Raw genomic sequence first — 23,883 nt, 5'->3', positions numbered from 1 at the left:
TATGATTATGATGCTCTCTTAGGCAATGAGGGGAACAAGATCAGTTTTGGGATTCTCTCTATATATATAAACTGAAAAAGAAAAGAGAAGAGAGAGAGAGTTACTATAAGGGAATCTTGATTTAATAGGGTCTAGAGCCTATCATCTTTTAGGCATCCCTAGTAGGTTACATGATGTTACATCAAAAGTATTGTATTCAGAGAAGGAAGGCTTGCCCTTTATTTTCTTATATATTAGTAAAATTTAGTGTAACATTTTGTTATTCAATTTTAAAATACTTCTTAAAATTTTAAGAGCAAAATGATATATTTTTTTGTTTATTGACAAATGACAATATGTCTTTAGGTATTATATATTTTAAAGTAAAATATAATATATATATATATATATATATATATATATATATATATAGTAGATGTATTATTTTATTTTTAAAATTTTAAAAAATATCATAAAATTTAATAATTAAATAATATACTAATTTTTTATATTAAAAAATAGCCAAGGAAAAAAAACTGAAGAAAAGAAAAAAAAGTATATATTCAAATAGATTTTTGAAGAATTTTGTGTTGGACGTTTTTGTTTTTAAAAAAATTTATTATATTGAAATTTTTGAATTTTATAAAAGTAAATTTTTATTTTAGTCAGATTCGTTTTTATTTATACAAATCAATCTTTAAAAATATGACAAACAGATCTGTATATTTTATTTTTATATTTAAAGACATTTATGAATAAAAATTTTTTAAAAATCAAAACATGTGATACAAATTTTTTAGAAATTTATTTGAGTATATATTTTTAAAAAAAAAGAAAGAGGAAATTGAGGGAGTGAGGTGGTGAATTTAATGCTGTGGAGATGTACAGAGATTGTGGGGCATGGAAGAAGCGAGTTAGGGTTTTGTAGGGAAAGAGCTAAAAGCTGCAGTGCCTTCTCTGCAACACTTGTATGCCTTTTAATGGATCCTTCTTTTTCCCTTTCTCTTCGCATGGCCCTCCCTTGTACACGTGTCATCCATGCATTCTCTTCGGACCCCCCCTTCTCTTATGCCCTTACATCTTCCCTATCACACATGTTCAAACTTAGGTAATTTTTTTGCTCATGAATGAAATACCTATGTATTGTTAATTTATTTGTTAGGGTTAGAAAATATTTCTTCTACTGTTGTTTATTCATGTGATCTATATTATTTTTTCTATGGAATGCACAACTGTTACTTGGTGATTAAAGAAATATGAATTACATTTATTAGTACCGTAGAATTGAATAAGAGTGTTTTTTATATGCCAAAAATAGTAAAAATTTTAATTCACAGTAATTTTAATAGTAATATCGAAAGAATTATTGTATAGTTAATATTTAGTATTTTAGTGTGTATGATAAGTTAAAATAGATAAAAATAAAAAATTAATAAAAAATATGTGTTAAGTATGTTGTTGTTACTGTTTTTATAATTGTTATTAGTATCGAATTTTTTTTTTTTGTTGGGGTCAAAATCATATAAAAAAAATTATATTTATTGGTAACAACAGCACTATAAATAATGGTGGTAGCTGTTTATAAAAAATCGACGGATAATTTAATATATATTTAATTAAATTGTGTATTTCAATCATAATAATTAATTAGTTAGAATCTTAATTTTTAATGAGTCAACTGATAAGAATTTTTTTATTACAGATTAAATAATTTTATAATATATGTCCATATCTAAATTATTTTTTTTCGTGAAATATTTTTATATAAGTAATTAACAAAAAAATATTTGCAAATATTTTAGCTTTTCAGTTTTGTCCTTATTGAGAGTGGTAATTAAGGAAGAAAAAGGCGATGAGAGGGGTTAATGATAGAGGACAGGAGTACAGGACTGTATTTCCAGCCAAGAGGTGAATGATTAACATAATCCTCTTCCATTATGGATCACTTAATCAATTAAATTGAAGCTTCAATAATATTACAGCTGTAATGTACTCTATAGACATCATTAATAAGTAAATAAACGTTTCAAGGGTCATCATTCAAGGTTGATTGTTCTTTTTCATTTTCTTTTCCTAAGTAGAAATAAAACATTTTACTTAATAAACACTAAATTAAATAAGAAAAGTCTGTTTTTATTATTGGATATATATTGCATGCATTCGTAAGGTTCTGAATGATTTTATGTGAAAAGTGTTTACATTATTAAAGGAGATATATACATTAATTAAGTATAGAAGACAAGGGTGGCCAAGGGGCTAGCCATCTATAATATATATATAATATGTTGTTCAAAATTGAATTTTGTTTTAACCTTTATGACTAAAAAAGTTTGTGCTCTTCTTGCAACTTGGTCCACCATATTAATAATATCATGTATTATATACATAAGTGATATATATATTTAGTGAGAAATTAAAGTAGCTTTAATTATATGATAGTGATAATAATATAATTAAGAAAATACGAGTATTTATTTTTAATTGTCAAATAATTAATCTTCATAGAATTTTTATTCAATATTTATCAATAGTAGATGTATTATCAAGAAAAGTTTTTATAATTTAACAATTATTGAGCTCCAAAAATATCTTCATATGCTAAAATGATTATTTTTAATTAAAATAAAAAGATGATCAAAAGAAGGTAGCTAGTAGCTAGTACTGATCCAAAAGCTGTTTTCGTTTTTCAAAGTAATCAACCGGGATTTGTTGAAAAGATTGGTACGTATTTAAACTTTAGAAAATTTGCCATCAAATGTGGTCAAAGGTGGTGATTTGCTGGATTACTTAAATGTGAACTTGTTCCTTTTAGGGAAATATAAGAGCTTTTCATTTCCACGAATCTTAAATAATGGAGCAGGCTAATTTATCAAAGTTTTTAAATATAATTAAAAAGTAGTTACATCTTACATAATAAGTAGTGGTCCTGTTGTGATAATGATGAACGCATCAAAACTAACAATTAATTAAAAAGGGATAGACAATGATCTTAACCTTGTGTTAAAGTAGTGACAAATATTTTTGCTCTAGATAGAGAAAAATAAAGTGGTAATAATAATTTCATGGAAGTGGAACATAGAAAAGCAGCTGCGAAATTTCACAAACTAATTGGCTAAGAGAATATTTCATAAATTACTATATATTTTCCTGTTCTTTTAGCATGCTGCATTAAAATTATACAAAATTAAAGAACTATTTATTATTTAGTTTGATCCATCCGTTATAATTTGGAATAACTAATATATAACCTATAGTATGGTTATTTTATTTATGACATTGTTGATTACAACATATTATATATATTATAAATGAGTTATAATCAATTTGAATTGGTCGAGTGGTTAATTTACTCGTCAATTTCAACAACCGGAGAATACCATTAAACAAACACTAACTTAAGTTTTAGAGTGTTTTTTGAAAGTATTCGTTCTACAATAAAAAATATTTTTTTTCTCAATACTTTGAAATAATTCTGAACTATATCTCGAATAAAGTTCAAGTAGAGGTGTTATTGATTCGGTTTGGTTCGATTTTGGACTAAAAACCAATCGAACCGAACTATTCGATTTTTACAGAGTACTAACTAATCGGTTTGTTATCTGTACAACAATCGAACCGAACTGAATTGAACTAAAAGCGGTTTGATTTGGTCGATTATTTCGATTTTTAAATCCTAACAAATAGAAAATTAATAAACTGAAATAATATTACATTACATTTAAATTCAACAGAATTTCAACTCGCTCCAACAACTATAAACATAAAACATTGCATTACTAAGCCACTTCTTCGATTCGGTTTTTGCCGAGCCAACCGAACATCGAATCGAATTGATCGGTTTAATTCGAAAAAAATAAAAAACCGATTTTTTCAGTTTTTTATTCGGTTGTAGTAAATTTTGTTCGATTTTGCGGTAAATTTCGATTCGGTTCGATAACTTACACTCCTAAGTTCAGGTAGACCAGATAATTATAGTTTTTTATAATTAAATATTTAATTTATTTATTATCAAATATTTTATTTAATTATATTTCATTATTGCCGTACATTTTTAATTAACAGTAGTGAATTGTAATTATTGGCAATAATGGTGGTAAATAATACAAATGAAAATTTCAAAACCTGGTTTAATTTTAATTGTTCAATGTGTGGTTGTTGTGGTGTGGCTTCATTCTTTTTTATATTTTCTTTATGGGAAACAAACGATTTCAATTGGTATTCAAACCTTATAACATGCTTCACCATTTAGGTGAATAATAAGTCTTTTACTAATGATGATTAATCATTCTTATTCGTTCTTAGTGACTACCATTCCAAATTTACTATCATCTTCATTCCGGGGGTCATATATATCTTGGACAAGAAGAAACATTGAATTCGGTGTAATGTTTCACTCAAACTTCAATTCTGAGCTGTCATTTAAAAAAAATTATTAATTTCAATATTTTCATTAGTTAAGTAGTTTTTAGATTTTTTAGTCCATAGTATAAATTACACTTGAAATTACTCAAAATATGAAGCACTTTCACCTGGTCTTGATGAAGAAAATGCATACCAAAATGAATATTTTACTAATTTAGGACTAACTTGCAAAATAAAAAAATTGAATTCGATTTATATTACAATTGAGTAGGTCTTAATTTAATTTCAAAAGCTAATTCAAAAAATAAATGATATCTTATATTTATAAACTACCTAAAAATATATGTATTTTATACTATTAATTTCGTGTTAATTACAATAATATAAAATATAGTATTACTAAAGAAACAAAAAAATAGACTAAAATTATTTTATTTAGTATTAATTAATTTTAGTAAAAATTAATAAAATTTAACTAAGATAAATTTTGATTATGTTTTATTAATTATTTTTTATTATTAAATATTTTCGCATAAAATAATAGGATAATGTAACGGAATTGGCAAACGGGAACAGGAAGAATATTGTTTCCCATGCAAAGAAATTTATTACGTGCGTCCTTAGAAGTCAAGGGCTTGATGAAATTATATATTTTTCCAAGCAAGGCATGATTCATCATTTTTTGACACAAACAAAAACATAATAAGTAGAACATTATTCATTATTTCGTTTTGAAGGAGTAGTGATATATATATGATGAACTCCAAAAGGCGTGTTTATGGATCCACTCTTCTAATACAAACTAAAAAGGAAAAAATAAAAGGAGAAAAGGAGAAAGAGAAAGAACCAATAAAAATGCTAGTGTCCACATCTCACAAGAATTTTTAAATCTCATTTCTCTATCTTTTACAAATTATTTCAACATTGCTGAGGTAGAATCTCAGAATCCAAAACAAGAAAAACATGTTACGATATTGCGTTTGTTTTTAGGGACGAGACACTGAGATAAGAATATAAAAATATAAAATTGTGTTTGATAGATAAGATATTAATAAAAACATTGTGTCCATAGATATTGAATTAATGTATTTTGTATCTATTATTTTAACAGAAGAAACACAAAAATACTAACAAAAGACATAATTTAATTTTTATTATTTTTATTAATTTTTTATAATTATGTTTTTTATTATTATATTTTTCTTTACAAAGTTTTTGAATAAAAAAATAAAAATAAATTAAAATTTTATAATTTATTTTAATTTATTATCAAACAAAATATAAAAATATTTTTATTTTTTATACCTTATTTTTAGTGTCTTATCTTATTTTCAAAAACAAATACTACCTATAAATATTTTTTTTTCAAATAAATAAATAAAATAAGAAATAGAAAAACAAGAAATAGGTGGTCTCATGATCTCATTAGAGTTGGTGTTGAGTAATATGGACGGAATAAGGTTGTAAGATTTTGCTCCGTCCATTATATTAATTAGGTGAGATCCCCTATAATTATCATCAATATCATTGACCTAGTCGTAATTTTTTCTTCTTTTTTCCTTTTTAACTTTTAAAAATACAAAAATGACTATATATACTAATAGGATTCTTCATGCAAAACTTTCTTTTGCACTTGAAGTATATTTATCTATAAGTTTGTTTTTAAAAAAATTCTAATAATATATATGTTATAAAACTATTTATTATCCGATAAATTTCAACTGTTAAATAGAATTATATCCGAGTTATTAATAGTTATATAATCTAACTGATACAAGTCTATCTATGTTGAATCTCATAACATCTTCCGGCAAAACAAATATAGAGTAGTAATAAAATATATAATCCCACTATATTAAATATAAATTAAAATCAATTATTAAAATTATTTATCAATATAATTATATAAAATATATATTAAAATATAATATATATTAAAATGAGTTAAACTATACATATATTTATATATTAATATATAGTGACTAATTTTAGTATATGACTAATATTTTTTTAGGTAAAGTATTAAATTAGTCCGTTACGTTTGAACTTAATTTTATTTTACTTTCTAAACTTTAAAATGTCCTATTTGAATTTAAAAAAAAATTGTTTAGTTTCAATGTACTCATACTATGAAGTCAAAATTAAATAATTAATAAAGTTCAGTTTTCAAATCTAAAAAAGAAAAGTATAAATAAACAACTTTTAACCAATCAACTTTAAACAACAGTAATTAATACTTATTAATTTTATATTTTTCAAAAAATAAATTTTAAATAATTACTAATTAATCACAATTTAAAAAATCAGAATTACTAATTAATGATAAGTTGGCTGATTGGGTGTTGGTTACCTAGTAGTGGAGGTGATGATGATCTTGTACTCGTTGCATTGCTACCGACGAACTTTTCTACAGAGAGTGAGTTCTCGATGATGTTCTCCATGTGCTTGAATCAATGCTAGTGGTTCATGGTGATGCATCTGCGGCTAATTTTGTACTTCTCAAATTTATATATATTCTCCAAATTGACGATCTTGTTCTTATACTACTGTCATATAAGACATTCTGTTAATGATTTAATCTGAAACTCACAGTAAAACTACATTGAAATTAAATGAAACTTTTTAGAATTCAAATAGGACATTTTAAATTTTAGAAACTAAAACAATATTAGATCCAAACATAAACGTAAGAAACTAATTTAGTATTTTATCCTATTTTTTTATATATATAATAGATGAATGAAACCCTAATTATGAACACGTTTCTTTAAATTTATTTGCTTTTTGAGTCCTTGGGATTTGGGTCTACCATAAAAACCATATAAAGCAAAATTGATTAACCGTGTTCCAGCAATTGGTACCACTGGAAAGAGGGTTATGGCCAATGCTGGGGACAACATGAAGAATCTATTTGCCGGCCACTTTAATTTGTGTGCCCCTAACACTTCATTTCAATTCAAAATTTCATTTGATTACAAGAATGGACCAAAAGAATGCGTTTTCATCCTGTTATAGATTCCATGTAAAGTAGTACTGTACTATTGTTAATTATTGCCTACCTTATCTATTCATGCGTGCTTCCTTCAATTATCTCATCAATGAATTCAAGAATCTTATAACAGTAATTATGCATCTACTTAATGAGATTTTTTTCTTTATCTTTTGCTGCTTTTAATTCTGCATCTCAACAAAGTTATTATTAAGTTACATAATAACATGCATGCTACATGAAGTCTCGAGGAATTAGAACGAGTGTGAAACATTTTATATAATCGTTTATTCACATTAGTAGTGATGTTACATAATTAAATACACGTATAAAACTGTTTCACATTATATCAAAACTAAATTCTAGAATGAAATGTTAATGAATAATAATAATATGAACATATATGGTAATACTACCTACCTTAGTTTGTATGATTTGTTTGGTACTAAAGTTGCATAATCATTCAGTTTGACCATTCTATAATTGTGGAGCAAAATCTAATTAATTACAAGTTGATCCGGTTTAAATTAAAGAGAAGAGTAGTACAAGAAGAGACTAGTCTTTTCATTATTATTGGGTTTGGAATAATAATCCCAATTAGAATCTGGATGTGGACCTTGATGAAATAGTAATAGGGGTGGTTAAATGAGATAAAAACAAAGATCTTTATTGCGGTGAAAGAATGGAAGAGGGATTGTGGCAGTTTCATGCTGAAATTTGTTGCTTGTGGGAGAAAAAGTTGGAGCTTGGCATGCTTATGATGGAAGAAACAGATAGTTAAAAACAAGATTCCTAATTAATAAATGCACATGCAACATTTAATTCTGCTGGCATCTTTTGCTTTATTTGTTGAGCCATCAAAGGACTCTTGTTGTCAGATTCTTTTGTTTTTTTCCACAACTTAATGAGATATCAAAAACAAGTACATGAGAAAAAGAATGCTATGTAATTCTTTGTCCTCTATTGATTCCCACATTGGTATGTGTCATTTTCAGTCAAATGCTTGTTTTTCTCCTCTTCTTTTTTCATTTTTTCCCCCTCTATCTCTATGAGAAGCTAGGGGAATTTTATTTTATTTTTTTAAGAGGAAAGATATCAATATGCATCATCCCTTGATATGCAACGAAACCCTAAATAAAGTAACAATGGTTTATCTCCCTCACCTAAACTTATCTTCAAATCACATATGCTACTATGGTCAATGATAAAGGAGAACCTATTATAATTAAGTCTTGTGTTTAATTAATGGTATACTTAGTGAGAGATCAGTTATTAAGAGCTTAACTAACCAATATGGAACACATAAATTAATTATTTGATGCCTCATAGGCTTGAAGGAAACTCCATCTACTTATATAATCAACACATTTATGGATAACATATACTTAATATTAGTATTAAAAACTCCAAAAATTAATTCAAGAGGTAAGAATTATTTCACATTTATAAAACTAAAGACTTAGTCATTTAAACTTTCTCATAGTATTGGGAGACAAAAATTAGTCAAAGTCTAATTAATAATTAGTAGACTTCAATTCATATAACCAAAATAATATATATAATGCCATGGAAACAAAGAATAATTCATCTTCAACCTAAGATAGGTTCACATAGAAAGTAAAATAATATTCATGCATACTCTACATAGATGCACTAGGAAGAGAGTAAAGAAAAAGATAAAGAATTCTAAGTTAAGGACAAGAAATTGCTCAATCTGTTTTTCCATTGCTATTCACGCTTCCAAGTCAATCAATAATTGGAAGTGACATGCATAATAATAATAATAATAACTAAATTAAAGGAGCACATTATTATATATTATTATCTTATATTATAAGTATGGCCAATGTAGATACTGAGAAAGAAAAGGAAAATGGAAAAATATGGAGCTTAGGGTCTGTATAAAGCAAAGAAACAAGAGTGCAATTACCCCACAGAAAAAGGGATATCTAAGAAAAAAATTAATAACACTTTCTATAAGCCCCCACTGCCCCCACTTCAGTCTTCCTTCTATTCATGGCAACCCCCCATGAAAGGAAGTTTGCATACTTACTCCAAATTGAAGAAAGTTGAAAGCAGCATCTCACAACTTTTCTTCTTTTTTTTTTTAAATTTAATTTTCTTTAATTAATTTCCTTCATTTCATAATCAGAATCATTCAAATTTTTTTTTACAACTTTTGGTGGCACATCCTGATTTCTTGCCTTTGTTAGCGCTTAATCTCACGTGAGAATAATCGTCTAATTATTATTGCCAACCAAATACATACATGCTAATATTAGAAAGACTAGAAAAAATAGTAAGAATTTTGTCTTATTTAATATTCGTTCATTATAACGATAATCAATAAAATATTATATAAGATAAATTTTGGTTAATTTTTTTTAAATATTTTTTATATATATATTTTAAATTTTTGAAATACATTTGACAATAAAAAACGTTAAATACAGATTGAAAATCAATGTTTATATATTTGTATATAATAAATACATGTATTGTTAATTTAATTTTATAGTAAAGTATTATTTTTGTTCCAAACATTTGGAGTAAGTACTATTTGTGTCCTTAACATTTAAATTGTTCTATTTGTATCCCTAACATTAGTAAAAGTAATTCAATGATGATATTTTGCCGTCAATTAACATCATAAACTTTTAGTTTGAGTTTTGAAAATCTCTTTTTGAAGTTAGAATACAAATGTTTGAGATAGAATTGATGATCCACTTTAAAAATAACTCGTTAAAAGTTGAAACTAATCCATGTAACATTTACATAATTCACTCTTTTAGAGATATAATTGAACCTAAACATAAATAGTGGATACAATATTAAAATTGAACACGTCCAAGTGACCTAATTGAGAATGAATACATTCAAGTGAGAATAATTGAAAAATACAATATGATTTGTTAGTATAATTGACAGTATGATAATATTAAATTACTTTTATAAATGTTAGGGATAAAAATAGGATAATTTAAAAGTTAGAACACAAATAGGACTTACCTTAAATGTTGAGAATAAAAAGCATTTTTACTCTTAATTTTAATATATATTTGATATTTTTATATAAATAGCTGGTTTGATGATTAAATACTTTGTAAAATGGTAGAAAATATTTTGATACATTGATGGGTACGTACGTTTACGTAGGCCATGCAGTAGTAAAGAGAAGTCAAAGTTGATGAACACGTACGTACTAGAGATTCTGTTTAAAGCCTTATCATCAGCAATAATAAATGTTCGTGGCTTTATTTGAAACGGAAAATGTTTTTCTTAACATACATATATTTGTGTGTATCCATTTTTTTTGTTTGGTATATACTTTAACAGTTAATTAAGCTATGCACAAATCCATCAACCATGCATCATATGTGGTCCTGTCGGCTAAAGCATGCGAACCACTGCTACTATGGACCATACTATACGTCCGTTGCATCATTATTATATATCTATATATCTAAATATATATATACACACACACTATTATTGATTATTAATTATTTGAAATGGACCACGTGATTTCTTGTATTAAACTATTCTTCTTGTGTTGCTTAAGTGGAGATAAGAGATGTCTAATAAAGCTTGTTCATTTTATGAATGATTGTTGATTGATGTCTTTTTTTTTCATATATTTTGTTGATATTCGAGTCCTGAAAATAGGATATATAAGTGAAGGTTGGAACAATACTTATTTTTGAAAGGATGATAAATTTAGTCTTAGATGGTTTAGATTTAGACGTGTGACTGAACAGATAGTATATCAGATAGAAATAAATAAAACTATATATGAGGTGGTTAAAATAAATTTATGTGTAAACAATTTTACTGTAAATATGTCATAAGATAAGATACAATAACATTGTTTAATTCAAGTAGCTGATCTTACTTTATTATGGGATAAGATTTTTTTGTTGTTGTTTGTATTATGTTGATATATATATATACTTGAGATAGTACAATGCAAAGCAGTTTTGGGTTGAACTTAGAAAATGGACAAGTAAAGTTGGGAAGAGAGAGTTGAAGAATTGAGGCATTGAGGCGGCAGAAGGAGCATAATTTTGTTTTAGGTCCAAAGATACAATCAACAATGATGAATTGCTATTATTTCTTAAGAAAAGTTGTTAACTTTGTCATGAAATAGTGAATCATAGGTGTCACAAAGCCATTGCATATTATAATAACCATTGCATTTCTTTTGTGAAAATAACAAAAAATAAAGGGTATGTACTAATTACCATTTTCCAATAAGTACTTGTGAAATATGATACATTGAATTGAAGATGTTAATGATAGTACTGCCTTGATTAATTATTCTCTAAAAGTAAAAGCAGATGGATAGTAAATGCCTGTTAGAAATTAGAATAGTAGTTACCACTAATTACCAGTGCTGATTAATGTTTGGATTGAAGGCTAGCTAGCCTGCTATCAATCATTTCAAAAGCATGGTACGGCAATGAGTCAATAACATGTTCTGTTTTTCGGTTTGAAACCTCAAAACTGTTTGGGCCAAAAGTTACAAGAAAACATAGGTTTATATACAAGTATTGTGCTACTTTCTGGCCCCATCTTTAGTTACTAATGTAAATGTAAATTCTGAATTGAAATCAGCACAAAGTAATGTAGATAGTTAATTATTAGTTGGACATGAATCAAGAAGGGTCAGAAACAAGCAGAGAAACCATAACTTGAAAACAATTGAAGCTGAATGTACAAACCATATGAGATCCCCTCTATGTATGTATAAATATTATATATTGAAACGCAATACAGATAATGTACCAGTTTGATGCTTCCATTCTCACACAAAACCATTTGTTATATCTATCTACACTGCAAAACCATTAAATTAACTATCACTTTGTCACCAACAAGCTGTTGGATACATTGAAATTGGAGATATTATCTACCTCCTAGGCTCCTACCATATCTTCTTTGATAACTTGCCCTTAGAGGTGTTGAACAAAGACCATACCACAAGTTAACTGATGGATCAGAAACAGCACTGTTACTAGCATCTCCATTCACAAGTGTTGTGCTATGAGACACACAAGAATCCTTTGAATTCTGTGAAGAACTCCTGCAAGCCTTCAATTTTGCCTTGGTTGATTGTGTCAAATTCATGTAGCTAGGCTTATGAACAACATCTCTTTCCTCTGATGTGCATGTTGATGCAGGACTATTATCATCATACATGCAATCAGAGCTTATCGCCGAAGACGATGGAGTCGAATGACTTGTTGGAAGAGATTTCACTGAGATCCTGGTTGTCACACCATTCCTTCTTGATTGAACAATGAGATCATCACTTTTCTTGGACATTGGACTCTCCCATGGCTTTGATGCCATCCAGTGTTCTAACAAGCTGCTTCCTAAGCTCTTATTGTCTAGGTTCTGATGCTTGAAATGAGTCATTGCCTCTGCCTTAGAGGCTCTTGAGGTTGGACTAGCACACCCTCTTGAATGCTATAACAACCAAACCCATGTTAATTAAAGCACATAGATTTGATTATACAATAGTTTTATGTTGCACAATTTAAGAAAATTAAGGTAACAATATTTGATTTGATCCATATATATACCTGTGTGGAGAGAGAGTATGCCATTGCTCTATCCCTTTTGATGGCTCCTTCCTGCCTCATTCTCAGCTTTGCTTTAACTTCATCTGCAGTCCCAGGAATGTCACACCATCCTTGCTGATTACATTAACATGGCAAAATATGTTAGCATCTCATTACATAATCTTGAAGTATATTGTGAAGAGCATAGAATACATTGATTATACCTCAGCCTGCTTAACTGGATCAGCAAGGTTGCGATGTTCATCCAACAATTTCTGCACTGCCTTCCCTTCTGGAGAGTTCCTCACTTTCCTTGCCCTTACGCGTGCCTGAACTCTAACAAGAGCCTGCATGCACCTTAGAGTAACAACCGCTTGCTTTCGAACTAACCGGCCTCGAAATATAGCTTGCAACCTTACCACTGCCCTCAAGGCTCTCAAAGCTCTTCTAGCCTGAAATTAAGGTAAGAGCATAAAGATGCAGTTAGTAGCCAAGCCTCACATGGATAGTATACAAGATCATTTTGAAAAACCCCAAATTTTCAAATGTTTACACAAGGCTTGACTCTAAATTCTAAATAATATACACCCTAAAAACAAAAGCACCATCACTTAAATTTGGATCTATTAGATAATAAAGTATAAAACTTCATAGAGTAACATGCTAAAATTAAGCTCTTGTACTCCTAAACTAACATTGAAAATTGAAAATTTTTAAGAAGAATGTGAACATGAGATCTAGAGCACAATTTCATAGTGGTTGAAAGGTTGAGATTTGATAGTTACCAAAAAAGCTCGAAAGACTGCCTGAATGCGTATGGCAGCCCATTCATGCTTGATGAGCTTGAAATCTTTGGGTGGAGCTCGAACAAGTGCAGCCATGGCAGAAGTGAAGGAAGAAGAATCAGATTTGTGAGAAGCAGCAGCAACAGCAGTAGCACCCTTCTTCAATTCTGAAGAGTTCTTCCATATCTTCCACTTCTTCTTACTCTTGTTATCAGAGCTAACCTTCTCCTGAGTAACAGAAAAAAAAACGATATACAGGACAGAACAACCAAACAGAGCAGAAGCAGGTTTACTCACTTGATCAGTAGTTGAGATCTTTTTCAGAGATAGAAATGATTTGAACCATCTTGCCGGAGCACCCATTGGAGGAAAGATTCCGTTTTTGATGCGCACACACACAGAAAACAGAGGGAAAGAGTTTTGGAGCTTTGTAATAGTTAGAGAGAGAGCCAATCAAGTTTTGAAATTTGAAATGTGTGGAAGAAGAATTGAAAATGCAAAATCAAATCTCAACGGTAACCATATGTATCTATAATTTCAAACTTTTTATGGGCCTGGCCCAACCAAAAAAGCCCAGTGGAAATAAAGCCCAAAAGAGATATTCATATGTTCAATTCCTTTTTTTTTATTAAATAAAATAAACTTAATTTAGTGATAATAATGATACTAAAGTTGATTTACCAAAAAAAAATGATACTAAAGTTGAATGTATTATTAATGATCAAATTGTCCAACCCTAAAAGTAGAATGAAAAATAACAAGGTCCATCTAAATTCTAACTATGGGACTAGGGAGATAAAAAAAAAAAATTATCATTCTATTCCCATATAGACAAGTTTAGGGGAGAGGTGGAGTTTGAGAGTAGGTCTTGGAGATGCAATGGGTGCCATGCCAACAAATCTTCCAAGGTGCTCAAGTGCCATCACTTGCAGCTCTTTAGGGTACTCTGTCATGCAACCAATTCTTGGACCAACTCCAGTGCTCCACTTGCTTGCTTGTATTATTGCTGAGTTTTCATTTGTTGGTGACTCACTTGATCCCACTTCACTTGGCACATCGTCGTCTACCGGATATTTCTGCATGTAATAAATATATCAAATCATCTAACGTTTTTTATCTATCGTGTTTTACATACATGAAGATAACTTTATGTGAATAGTTGCGAATTAATTAATACTTTAGAATCACACCTTGACATTAGTCAAATCAACATGGTTAGCCTCCAAGAAATGTAAGAATTCCAAGAAATTCTTTGCTGTTGGACGGTAATGACCACTGTAGGGCCAAATAGCCTGAATATATAACATGTGATTGGATATCAATTAATTAATTTATGTAATAAGTATGTATAAAACATGAACCATATATAAATTCATTCAATTCATACATCAATGAGTCCATTATGGGCAACTAATCTTCCAGAAGAAGTGGTAACAGCTCCAGCTAGAAAACTAGAATGTTGGAATTCTCCTTTCTTTTTCTGACCAACATACAAAACTCTTGATGGACTAAGAACAAAAATCCACTTAGACCCATCAGTGGTGTGAACAGGTTTCTGGCTTTGCTTATAAACCAGTTTTCCTCCTTCCACAATCATCACCTCATATGCTTCCCTCTCCTCCTACAAATTAAATCATCATCATCAAACCCTTAATTATAATTCCATAATGAATATAATATTAATATTCCCAATGATTTATCATGACAACTTACAGGTCCAAGGTAAGTAATTCGTTGCCTTTGCAAGTTCTTTCTTAAGCATATTTCAAGGTTAACTTCCTTGCCATCTCCAACATCCAGCCTTCAATTTTGAAATCATTATTATTATGGGAGCCAAATTTAATTATCATATATAAGAATCGAGATTTAATTAATTACCAGTAAAAAAAGGGTTGGGAGCTCTTGCTCCAAAACCAGATGTTGTAATAAAAGTGCAAGTTGTGCCCGTAACGATGACGTGGATCAATCTGAAAAATATGAAAGGAAATTAAACCATAGTATAGTGACTTTGCTTGCATTGCAAGTAACCATGTATTTATATATATATAGAAATTAAACACTAATCTTACAGCTTCAAGCCAGTGACTTAGAGCCAAATTCTGCGCCTTATAATCTTTGGAAAACTCTTTTCCCATCTCATCAGCCATGGCTCTAGCTCTTCTCCATTTTGATATAGCTGATTCTGTTTTATCGGCGAATTCAGAAGCCTTCCACCTGAAAACAGAACCTCGAAAATTCACTGAATTCGAAAAAGAAGAAAGAATTAAAACGGTCAAAGCCATAGACATGGGATATTGATGAACAAACCAAAGCTCCTCGCAGACAATTGCGCAGTCTGCGAGATTTCTTCTTGTCCTGTAACTCCTGTAAACTTTCTGGAGCTTCACTGCAGCCACGTGAAGAACTTCAAAAGACCATAACCATGCTTCTGGTTTCGGTAACAAATCAATGGGGTGGTGTTGTTGCTTCTTGCACACGTCTTTCACTTGCAATTTCATGACGGATTCAAGAAATTGGAACGAGAACAATGTAGGTGGTAGCTTCAGATATTGTAACTTCCTTCTCCTTGGTAACGAGCTTGAAGATTGATGAAGATCTTGCTTTGATACTAGAGCATTCAACTTTCTATCCCTCTTGCTGTGGATTCTACTCTTAGAAACCGATGAACCCCAATGATTATTAGCACGCCAACTTCCTCTCAGGTACATTATTTACGTGAATCTTTGCAGCAAACTGACCTTGCACAACATTAAGAGTCAACAAAGAACAATGATAATGATAAAAAATTGCAGTTAACTTAATGTAAAATTATCAATTTCATGTTTCTATTATATTACATGAGATGATGATGTGCATTATGCAATTTTGTTTAGTCACAACGAAGAAACAATGAGACCAATTTTAGAAAAGAGAGTACAAAAATATGTATTGATACCCTTAGAAAAACCATAGTCATCATTGCATGCAATGGCACTTCTCAAATAGTAGTATATACTGCACAAGTTTGAAGACACACTAGGTAAGCTTCATGTATTTATATTGGTGATTAACAATCACTGATTATTTATAGGTTATGATGTAATCTGATTATAATAAAAAAGAATCAATTAAATTTCTCACTGAATCAATATAAAATATACTAGATACAGTGTTAATTTATATAAAACAGTATGGGATATTTGCATTCATATTCGGGATTTTCTTTTGGATTTACATTGTACGAAAGGTTTTTTTCTTCTTTCAAGGGAAAAAATATTATCGTTACAATTTCTAACCGTACGGAAAACAATTGTCCAATGGGAATAGTACAAGAAAAATAATACGTTAAGACCATAAAAAATGTAGGAAAATACAATGGTGGCATCACTACAAGTCTACAATTTGCAGGCCTCAAGTTTAGAAGAAACGCTTGGCCCAAGACAAAAAATTTCTTAAATGGTTTCATTATCCAAATTTTATTACTAAAAACCTAATTAACTAGAATTTGATTTTAATAACTAATTTGTTAATTTAAATGGTAAAAAATTATACTTTATAAATTATTTATTAACTACTAAGTTATTTCTGAGATTAAATCCAGAAATATTTTAAATAAATAATTTGTTAACTCCTAAATTATTGTATATTAGATGTAATCACTTAATAATGCGGTCCAAAGTCCAAATATTTTTTTTACCTATAGATTATTCGGTTTGCATGTCCATTAATTTTTTTAAGAAATATTTATTCCTTTATTTCTTTTTATTTTATTTTTCAACCTCACATACTACGCATATAGAAAAAAATAAGTGATTAAATCAGTTATCTAATCCGTATAAAATACATATTAAAATATATATTTATATATATTAAAAATATTATGAATCAACACATATACATATATATATACACATAAATACATGATAACTAATTTTGTAGTTAATTTTTAATATGCATATAATATTTTTGTTATTTTCTATATGAATTCAACTAGCTAGGAAGTTAATTTTTTTCAGCCAATATTAGCTTTTTAAAATTTTTTAATCTTAAATTCTAAATTTTCTTCATAATAGTTAAAAAAATAATTTTATAATAAAAAATTAGTTATTGTTAATTAATAAAAAATAAAAAATGGATGTTGCTACTTCTCTTTTAATGTTGTCACTTTTTTTTAAATTCTTGAAAAATATAATAAAAAAATATCATATGTAGAGTGACATTATAAAAAACGAGAGTAATATTATTATTTTCGGAAGATAATTCTCCATATTTTTTTATAGATTAAGATTCTCTAAAATAAAAAACTGGTAAAATAATGTGTGTAATTAATTATTCTTAAATTAAAATAATAAAGTATATATTTTATAAAAATTACAAAATTAAAAATAATTAATATATTACTTTATCACTTTATCAACTTTTTCACGTTCCAGAATCTATTTTTTTTAATATAATATAAATGAAAGAGAAGGTAAAAGGAGGATATGATTTATTACCTTTACAACCCTTTGGTGGTAGCACACAAGAAATGAAGCTCCTAAAGAGTACGATCAAATGTGTGAAACAGAAGCTTGAAGCCGTACGTAGTTGAGGCACGCAATTAATCCCAACAAGGAATCTAGCAATCATGAAACACATGTCAAATTTCCCCTTATTTTTTCCATCTTCAAAACACATACTAACACTAAACCTATATATATTTGTATGTATATGTATTTGTCTTGTCCACTAAGCTTTTGTACTACTTTTATTTTTTCTTTCTTGTTCACTCCAATTGTTATTTTGTCTTATTACCATATATGTATGCTATGCACTATCACATAATCACAGACAATTTCATAGGATGACTTTAAAATCAATGGTTCTTACTCACTAAACAATACTAAATTACTATTCACAAGTAATGGGATGAAACACTCTCTCTGTGCCTTTAACCATCTTGTGATTTTATTAAAGCCGCAAATGATTTTTTTTGGTATATATAATACGAGAAATGTTAGATGACTAATATTTTTATTTATTTATCTTATATTTAAACTAATTTTCTATTTTTGACTCGCTGATCATTTTTATTTATTATTACTTCTAACTAATTTAATTTTTTTTTCCATGAAGCAGATGTATCCCATAACGCGTGACAATGTATTATAAAGTATGTGTATCACTAAGACATGCATGTGGCCTTTGAAAATTGTAGGTGGCCACAAAAATGACCCCCTGCATGCTGGAAATAGTTATGATTGTGATGATGATGAACCAAAATGGCCATTACATTGTCTTTGTGGCCATAATACAATTTGGATGGAATGTTTGAAATTAACTGATGATGTTACGTGCATTGCAAGATCCCTGGCAAAATTGTTGGCATTTTGATGTGAACCCAAATGTGATCACCAAAGAATAATGTGATCAACAACTTAATAAGTCTTGATGAAAATAAAAATTCAAATGCTGCAATATAATATGATATTAATTAATTAATAAGTTCTTACACAAATGCTGAATTGGCCACACTCTATTAATTAGTAGAGTAGATACTTTTTCTAATTCCTAAAAAGAGCTTTAGTCTTAGTAGCAGATGAGAGCAGTGAATAAATGCAACTGAACCCTCCAAGTGCCCCATGCTACTATCATAGCTGCTTTTTTCCATCAATAAATACTATTACTACTGCCCCCCCTTCAACCATCATAAATAAATGTACTACTACATAATCTGTTTCTTCATTCAATGGCTCAGATCATCTGTTCTCTCAACAACCACCCAGTAGAAAAGTTGACTCTAGTACTACTACACCACAATTAAAGTGAACACAGTAAAAGAAAACCTTAACTAACTTCATTAAATACTATTATTATGTGTAATGTATAAACATATATTTTTCTGGTGCAAGATTTGAATGTCTCAAAGGCTGTGGTACCTTCTTTCCACTTCATATAATTAAGTAGCACTGTGGCATTCATGATACTGTATATATCTTTCTTTCTTTCTTTCTTAGTATGAGGAATGGGGCCATCAAAGAAAGCATCAGTAGAAGACAAAAGCTCTGCATTCTAGGTGTCAAAGCTATTATTGTTATTATTTTTAAACAGCAATATCATATGATATATCAGATATATAATTATGATTAGGGTGCCTTTGCAGGGTGTTCAAGGCCTAAAAAGGGTGCTGTTATTCTGGACTTGTGGACCACCATATGTAGTACTACTCTCTTTTTAGACCCTTTTTTTCTTTCTTCAGAGAGAGCTTTGGCTTGTATAGAAAGGTAAGCAATCGAAGCTACCATTAGAGGCAGAAAAAAGAAAGACAGTGAAAATCACTGACCCAGAAAGCTAGCCTCCTTAACTAGCAGTGCATCACTTGCTTGCATTGTGAAGCAAAATCTCTCTCTCTCTCTCTATATATATATATACACTCCAAAGGTTGTGATTTGTGAAGATTATTTTGGGAATTGCAAGCATTACATGCTTTGATAGCAGTTGTTCTCTTCCTTCTTCTATATATATGTTGTAGCAATCATCATGCCTTGCCTATTCTACTGAAAGGGAGGATTTAGATATCATCATCACATTCATAATTTGTGATTTTGACCCAAAAAGAAGCTGGAATGAAGGGAAGATTCTTGTGCTTTCTGATTGTTCTCCAATCAGTGAGTTGGGTTTCTGTAGCTAAGAGGCCTTTTTCTCCAGATCATGCCATGTCCCATCCAGGTTTCTTTACCCTATATACCATTTTTAGCATCTTTTTTGCTTGCATGCTATAGCTCCCAAAATCAATTATTATTCTATCCCCTCAAAATTGAATTTGCTTTAAATTTTGGTTCATAAATCAAATATAGCCTTCTTATATGATCAATTGTTGGAGAAGTGAAAGTTTCCATTAGCTTAAGTAAAACATAACATGCACCTTGAAAGATGGACTTATTTTCTATTTAGTGTTAAGCTCCTACTTCTCTTAGAACTTTTCTATGTGTCTTTAGCTATTTCCATTTAGTTATTGTGTCTACGTGTCAAAAAGAAATACTTTTTCAAACAGGTTTTAACAAAAATTTGAAATTCGTATATCTATATGTCCGTGTCATGTTGTGTCCGTTTTTTTTACCATCCTCATAGTTCTTAAGTAAATTGTGATCTGTCAATATCTTTGAAGATAAATTGGCATCTCTGTTATAAAATTTTTCACAGCATCTCATTCATCCTGATCTTGTGTTTTATCCATGCTTAATGATCAGGAACAAATGAGTCAGCAGCACCAAAGTGTTCACCACCCTATACTACTATAGAGTCAGAAAAGGTACGTGTGTTCTCTTTTACTTAGTGGTTCCATTCTCTATTCTGACCGAAATTGTTTTTGTTTAAAGAAGATGAAGTCATTGGAAAATTGGAAAGCAGTGAAGAAAATAGGGTCAAGTCCACCAAGCTGTGAGCACAAGTGCTATGGTTGCACACCATGTGAAGCCATTCAAGTTCCCAGCACCGGCAAGCGCACTCATTTAGCCATTCACTACGCCAATTATGAGCCTGAGAGCTGGAGATGCAAGTGTGGTCCCTTCTTCTATAGCCCCTGATTAATTAATTAATTCATTTTGTTCATATCATCATATCCAATTCAATGTATAATTTCATTTGCTTTTTCTCTCTGTACCAACCACATATGTAAAATACATGCACAATGCGTGACCAACTTCATTTGACTTAATTTGTTAAAATTAAATGTTAAATGTAGAAGATTTATGCAAAGATAATTGAGTGAATTTGTTAAAATAAAATGTTACATGAAAACTTGAGGAGGATTGGTCAGTTTGAACATAAATTATCGGCTACTTGGAAGGTGAAATATTATTATTAGGCCAATGGTTCGCGATATATTTACGAAATTGCCCTTGTTCCCCGCGTAAATGAAATCCCAGTGTCACACTTATTAGATCTCAAATTTCCCCACACACTCTCATTCATTCCGTTTCTCCTCAATGGCGCATCATGTAATTCTCTCTTCCTCTATCGTTTTCAGCTGATAATTACTGTTGCATCTTGTTATTGTATCATCGATTGTTTTCGAATTTCTATAAAGCTGATGAATCTGTATGCTAATATATTCCCAATCGCAGATTCTTAGTTTCGTAACTGATTTTCATTTCAGAATTCAGATCCAATTAGGTCGTCTTTTTCGTATTGATCTTTGCCAAACGATTTGTTAATTTGGTCATAGAAGGAATAGATTTCATTGAATGCTGCAGGTCTTATTAGACAAGATTAATTATTATATCATAAAGTTTGATGGACCATTTATGGCGTTGAATAATGTGAATCTGGATAATGTTGTGAAATTGTTGGTGATTGATATCATCTGCATATATGGTTTGATCTTTAGGTCTCGTGTCCGGCGATAAAGAATATTCTTCTTTTGGATTCCGAGGGAAAGCGTGTGGCAGTCAAATATTTTTCAGATGACTGGCCAACAAACAGTGCAAAGCTTGCTTTTGAGAAGTTTGTGTTCAGTAAGACCGTTAAGACCAATGCTCGAACAGAAGGTAACAACAACACAATGTTCCTAGGGTTCCTTATGTTTTTGTGTATCTGCTTGTATTAGCCATTTAAATTAGAACTCCTTTGTATTCAAATTTAATCACTCTTTCTAGGATGTTAGCAATTAAGAAATATCAAAATTTTCCATAGGGATAATGTAAGGGGGAAATGAGTCTGCAATGGCTAGAAACCTAGCATGCTCTAAATTTTAGTGGAAGCATAATTAAGTGTTCTGTTTACTAGGTAGAAAGGTTGGTTGATATCATATAGGTTCTCATGTTTGTAATGCTTCTTTGATGACCAATACTCCAATACATTGTTTCGTGTAATCTGCAGCTGAGATAACATTGCTTGAGAACAATATCATTATTTACAAATTTGTACAAGACCTGCATTTCTTTATCACCGGCAGTGATGATGAGAATGAGATCATTTTATCATCAGTTCTTCAGGGTTTCTTTGATGCAATCACGCTTCTCTTGAGGTATTCAGGTCCTTTTTTTTAGCTAGTTATGACTATGCATTTGCTTTTACTCATCAAACGTAATATTTTGTGCTGTTTACAGAAATAATGTAGACAAAAGAGAGGCACTTGAAAATTTGGATCTCGTTCTCTTATGTCTTGACGAGATTGTTGATGGAGGGTATGTGATTTATTATTATTATTATTATTATTATTATTATTATTTGGTATTTGCGTAAAATTTTAATTTATTTCTTAAATAATTTCTGCTTTGAAGAATGATACTTGAAACAAATGGACCATTAATTGCTGAAAAAGTGACCTCCCATAACTTGGATGCAGAGTCCCCCTTGTCTGAGCAGGTAATGCAAAATTCTCAGTTACTTTGTGGCAGTAACGTTGCTTATTGTTTTAATTTGCACATTAGAAACATATGAATTGCCATATAGACGCGAGGTTGTTGGATTTGTTCCTCAAATAGTCAAATTGTTATTGAGAATCTTAATCACATATTATCTAAGGTATATTTGGACAATTTGTTGTGTATAAATTAGTCTCGACATTTGACTGATAAAAATAACTGCGGTCTTCTTCTGACATTGAACTTCTGATATTGCAGACACTTACTCAAGCATGGGCTACAGCTAGAGAACATTTGACAAGAACCCTTTTAAAATGATGTTTTCATACAGAGATATGAGTTTTGTTACATTTTGAGCGATATTTGGCGTAAAAAGAAATTGTCTCCTGATTTTTTTCTGGGCATCTTATCGGCTGCTTATATAGAGTCTTATACCCTCTCTCACTCTCTTTCTTTTCCTTTTTAATTCTATATTTCTAATTCCATTAATATAGCAAAGACTCTATGATTTATATCTATCCTAAACAAAATTTTAAGGTGGAAAGAGGAAAGCTTATACTGCGCTTACACAATTCGATTCAATCCTATATCATTTATCGCATATGCCAATTGAGCTAACCTCATTCAAACTTCTTGGATATCATTTAGTTTCATTACCTTAACTTTTGATTAAATCTTTTGGCTTTGACGACTTTTTTTGTATCAACTAACCCTTTTTATATGTTAGAAAATCTTAGTTTTTTACTTAATCCAAAAGAAAGTTCAATTATTACAAAATTGTGACTAATAACTGAATCTTGGATTTTCTGTTTGGAACACATTATACAGACGCTCTTTGGACATTCAAGAATGAAAACGGATTATTCTACTAATTTTGC

The 23,883-nt window shown here is 29.6% G+C and overlaps 4 protein-coding genes across 10 annotated transcripts; 2 read left to right on the top strand and 2 right to left on the bottom strand.

Moving 5' to 3' along the window:
- Positions 1–12,069: 12,069 nt before the first annotated feature.
- Positions 12,070–14,116, bottom strand: LOC130946682 (protein IQ-DOMAIN 6-like). The gene is made up of 5 exons (XM_057875519.1): positions 13,977–14,116; positions 13,680–13,907; positions 13,119–13,346; positions 12,916–13,029; positions 12,070–12,799 (listed from the first exon to the last, which is right to left on the bottom strand). Exons 1-5 carry the CDS (start codon positions 14,040–14,042, stop codon positions 12,236–12,238), a joined length of 1,200 nt encoding a protein of 399 aa, XP_057731502.1. The 5' UTR covers positions 14,043–14,116; the 3' UTR covers positions 12,070–12,235.
- Positions 14,117–14,405: 289 nt separating this feature from the next.
- LOC130946640 (IQ domain-containing protein IQM5-like) lies at positions 14,406–18,597 on the bottom strand. 5 transcript variants are annotated; one of them, XM_057875454.1, is made up of 8 exons: positions 18,528–18,597; positions 18,155–18,276; positions 15,987–16,412; positions 15,558–15,893; positions 15,393–15,480; positions 15,067–15,300; positions 14,870–14,971; positions 14,406–14,755 (listed from the first exon to the last, which is right to left on the bottom strand). In XM_057875454.1, exons 3-8 carry the CDS (start codon positions 16,385–16,387, stop codon positions 14,492–14,494), a joined length of 1,425 nt encoding a protein of 474 aa, XP_057731437.1. In that variant the 5' UTR covers positions 16,388–16,412; positions 18,155–18,276; positions 18,528–18,597; the 3' UTR covers positions 14,406–14,491. The 5 variants fall into 5 exon arrangements, with proteins under 5 accessions (XP_057731437.1, XP_057731440.1, XP_057731438.1 ...); XM_057875457.1 differs by having other exon boundaries at positions 15,558–15,646; positions 15,749–15,893; positions 18,155–18,587; XM_057875455.1 differs by having other exon boundaries at positions 18,532–18,549.
- Positions 18,598–19,192: 595 nt separating this feature from the next.
- Positions 19,193–21,338, top strand: LOC130946778 (EPIDERMAL PATTERNING FACTOR-like protein 6). Of its 3 annotated transcripts, none has more exons than XM_057875622.1 (4): positions 19,193–19,713; positions 19,801–20,366; positions 20,888–20,949; positions 21,020–21,338. In XM_057875622.1, exons 2-4 carry the CDS (start codon positions 20,264–20,266, stop codon positions 21,221–21,223), a joined length of 369 nt encoding a protein of 122 aa, XP_057731605.1. In that variant the 5' UTR covers positions 19,193–19,713; positions 19,801–20,263; the 3' UTR covers positions 21,224–21,338. The 3 variants fall into 3 exon arrangements, with proteins under 3 accessions (XP_057731605.1, XP_057731603.1, XP_057731604.1); XM_057875620.1 differs by having other exon boundaries at positions 21,017–21,338; XM_057875621.1 differs by having other exon boundaries at positions 19,788–20,366; positions 21,017–21,338.
- A 117-nt stretch (positions 21,339–21,455) lies between these two features.
- On the top strand, positions 21,456–23,409 carry LOC130945160 (coatomer subunit zeta-3-like). Its single transcript, XM_057873854.1, has 6 exons — positions 21,456–21,637; positions 22,027–22,186; positions 22,518–22,665; positions 22,748–22,825; positions 22,922–23,006; positions 23,264–23,409. The coding sequence occupies exons 1-6, from the start codon at positions 21,626–21,628 to the stop codon at positions 23,321–23,323; spliced, it is 543 nt and encodes a 180-aa protein (XP_057729837.1). The 5' UTR covers positions 21,456–21,625; the 3' UTR covers positions 23,324–23,409.
- Positions 23,410–23,883: the final 474 nt, after the last annotated feature.

This window comes from Arachis stenosperma, chromosome 8 (genome assembly GCF_014773155.1).
Source record: "Arachis stenosperma cultivar V10309 chromosome 8, arast.V10309.gnm1.PFL2, whole genome shotgun sequence".
NCBI lineage: Eukaryota > Viridiplantae > Streptophyta > Magnoliopsida > Fabales > Fabaceae > Arachis > Arachis stenosperma.
Note: the sequence above shows the minus strand (reverse complement) of the source record. Positions and strands in the feature narration are given on the sequence as shown.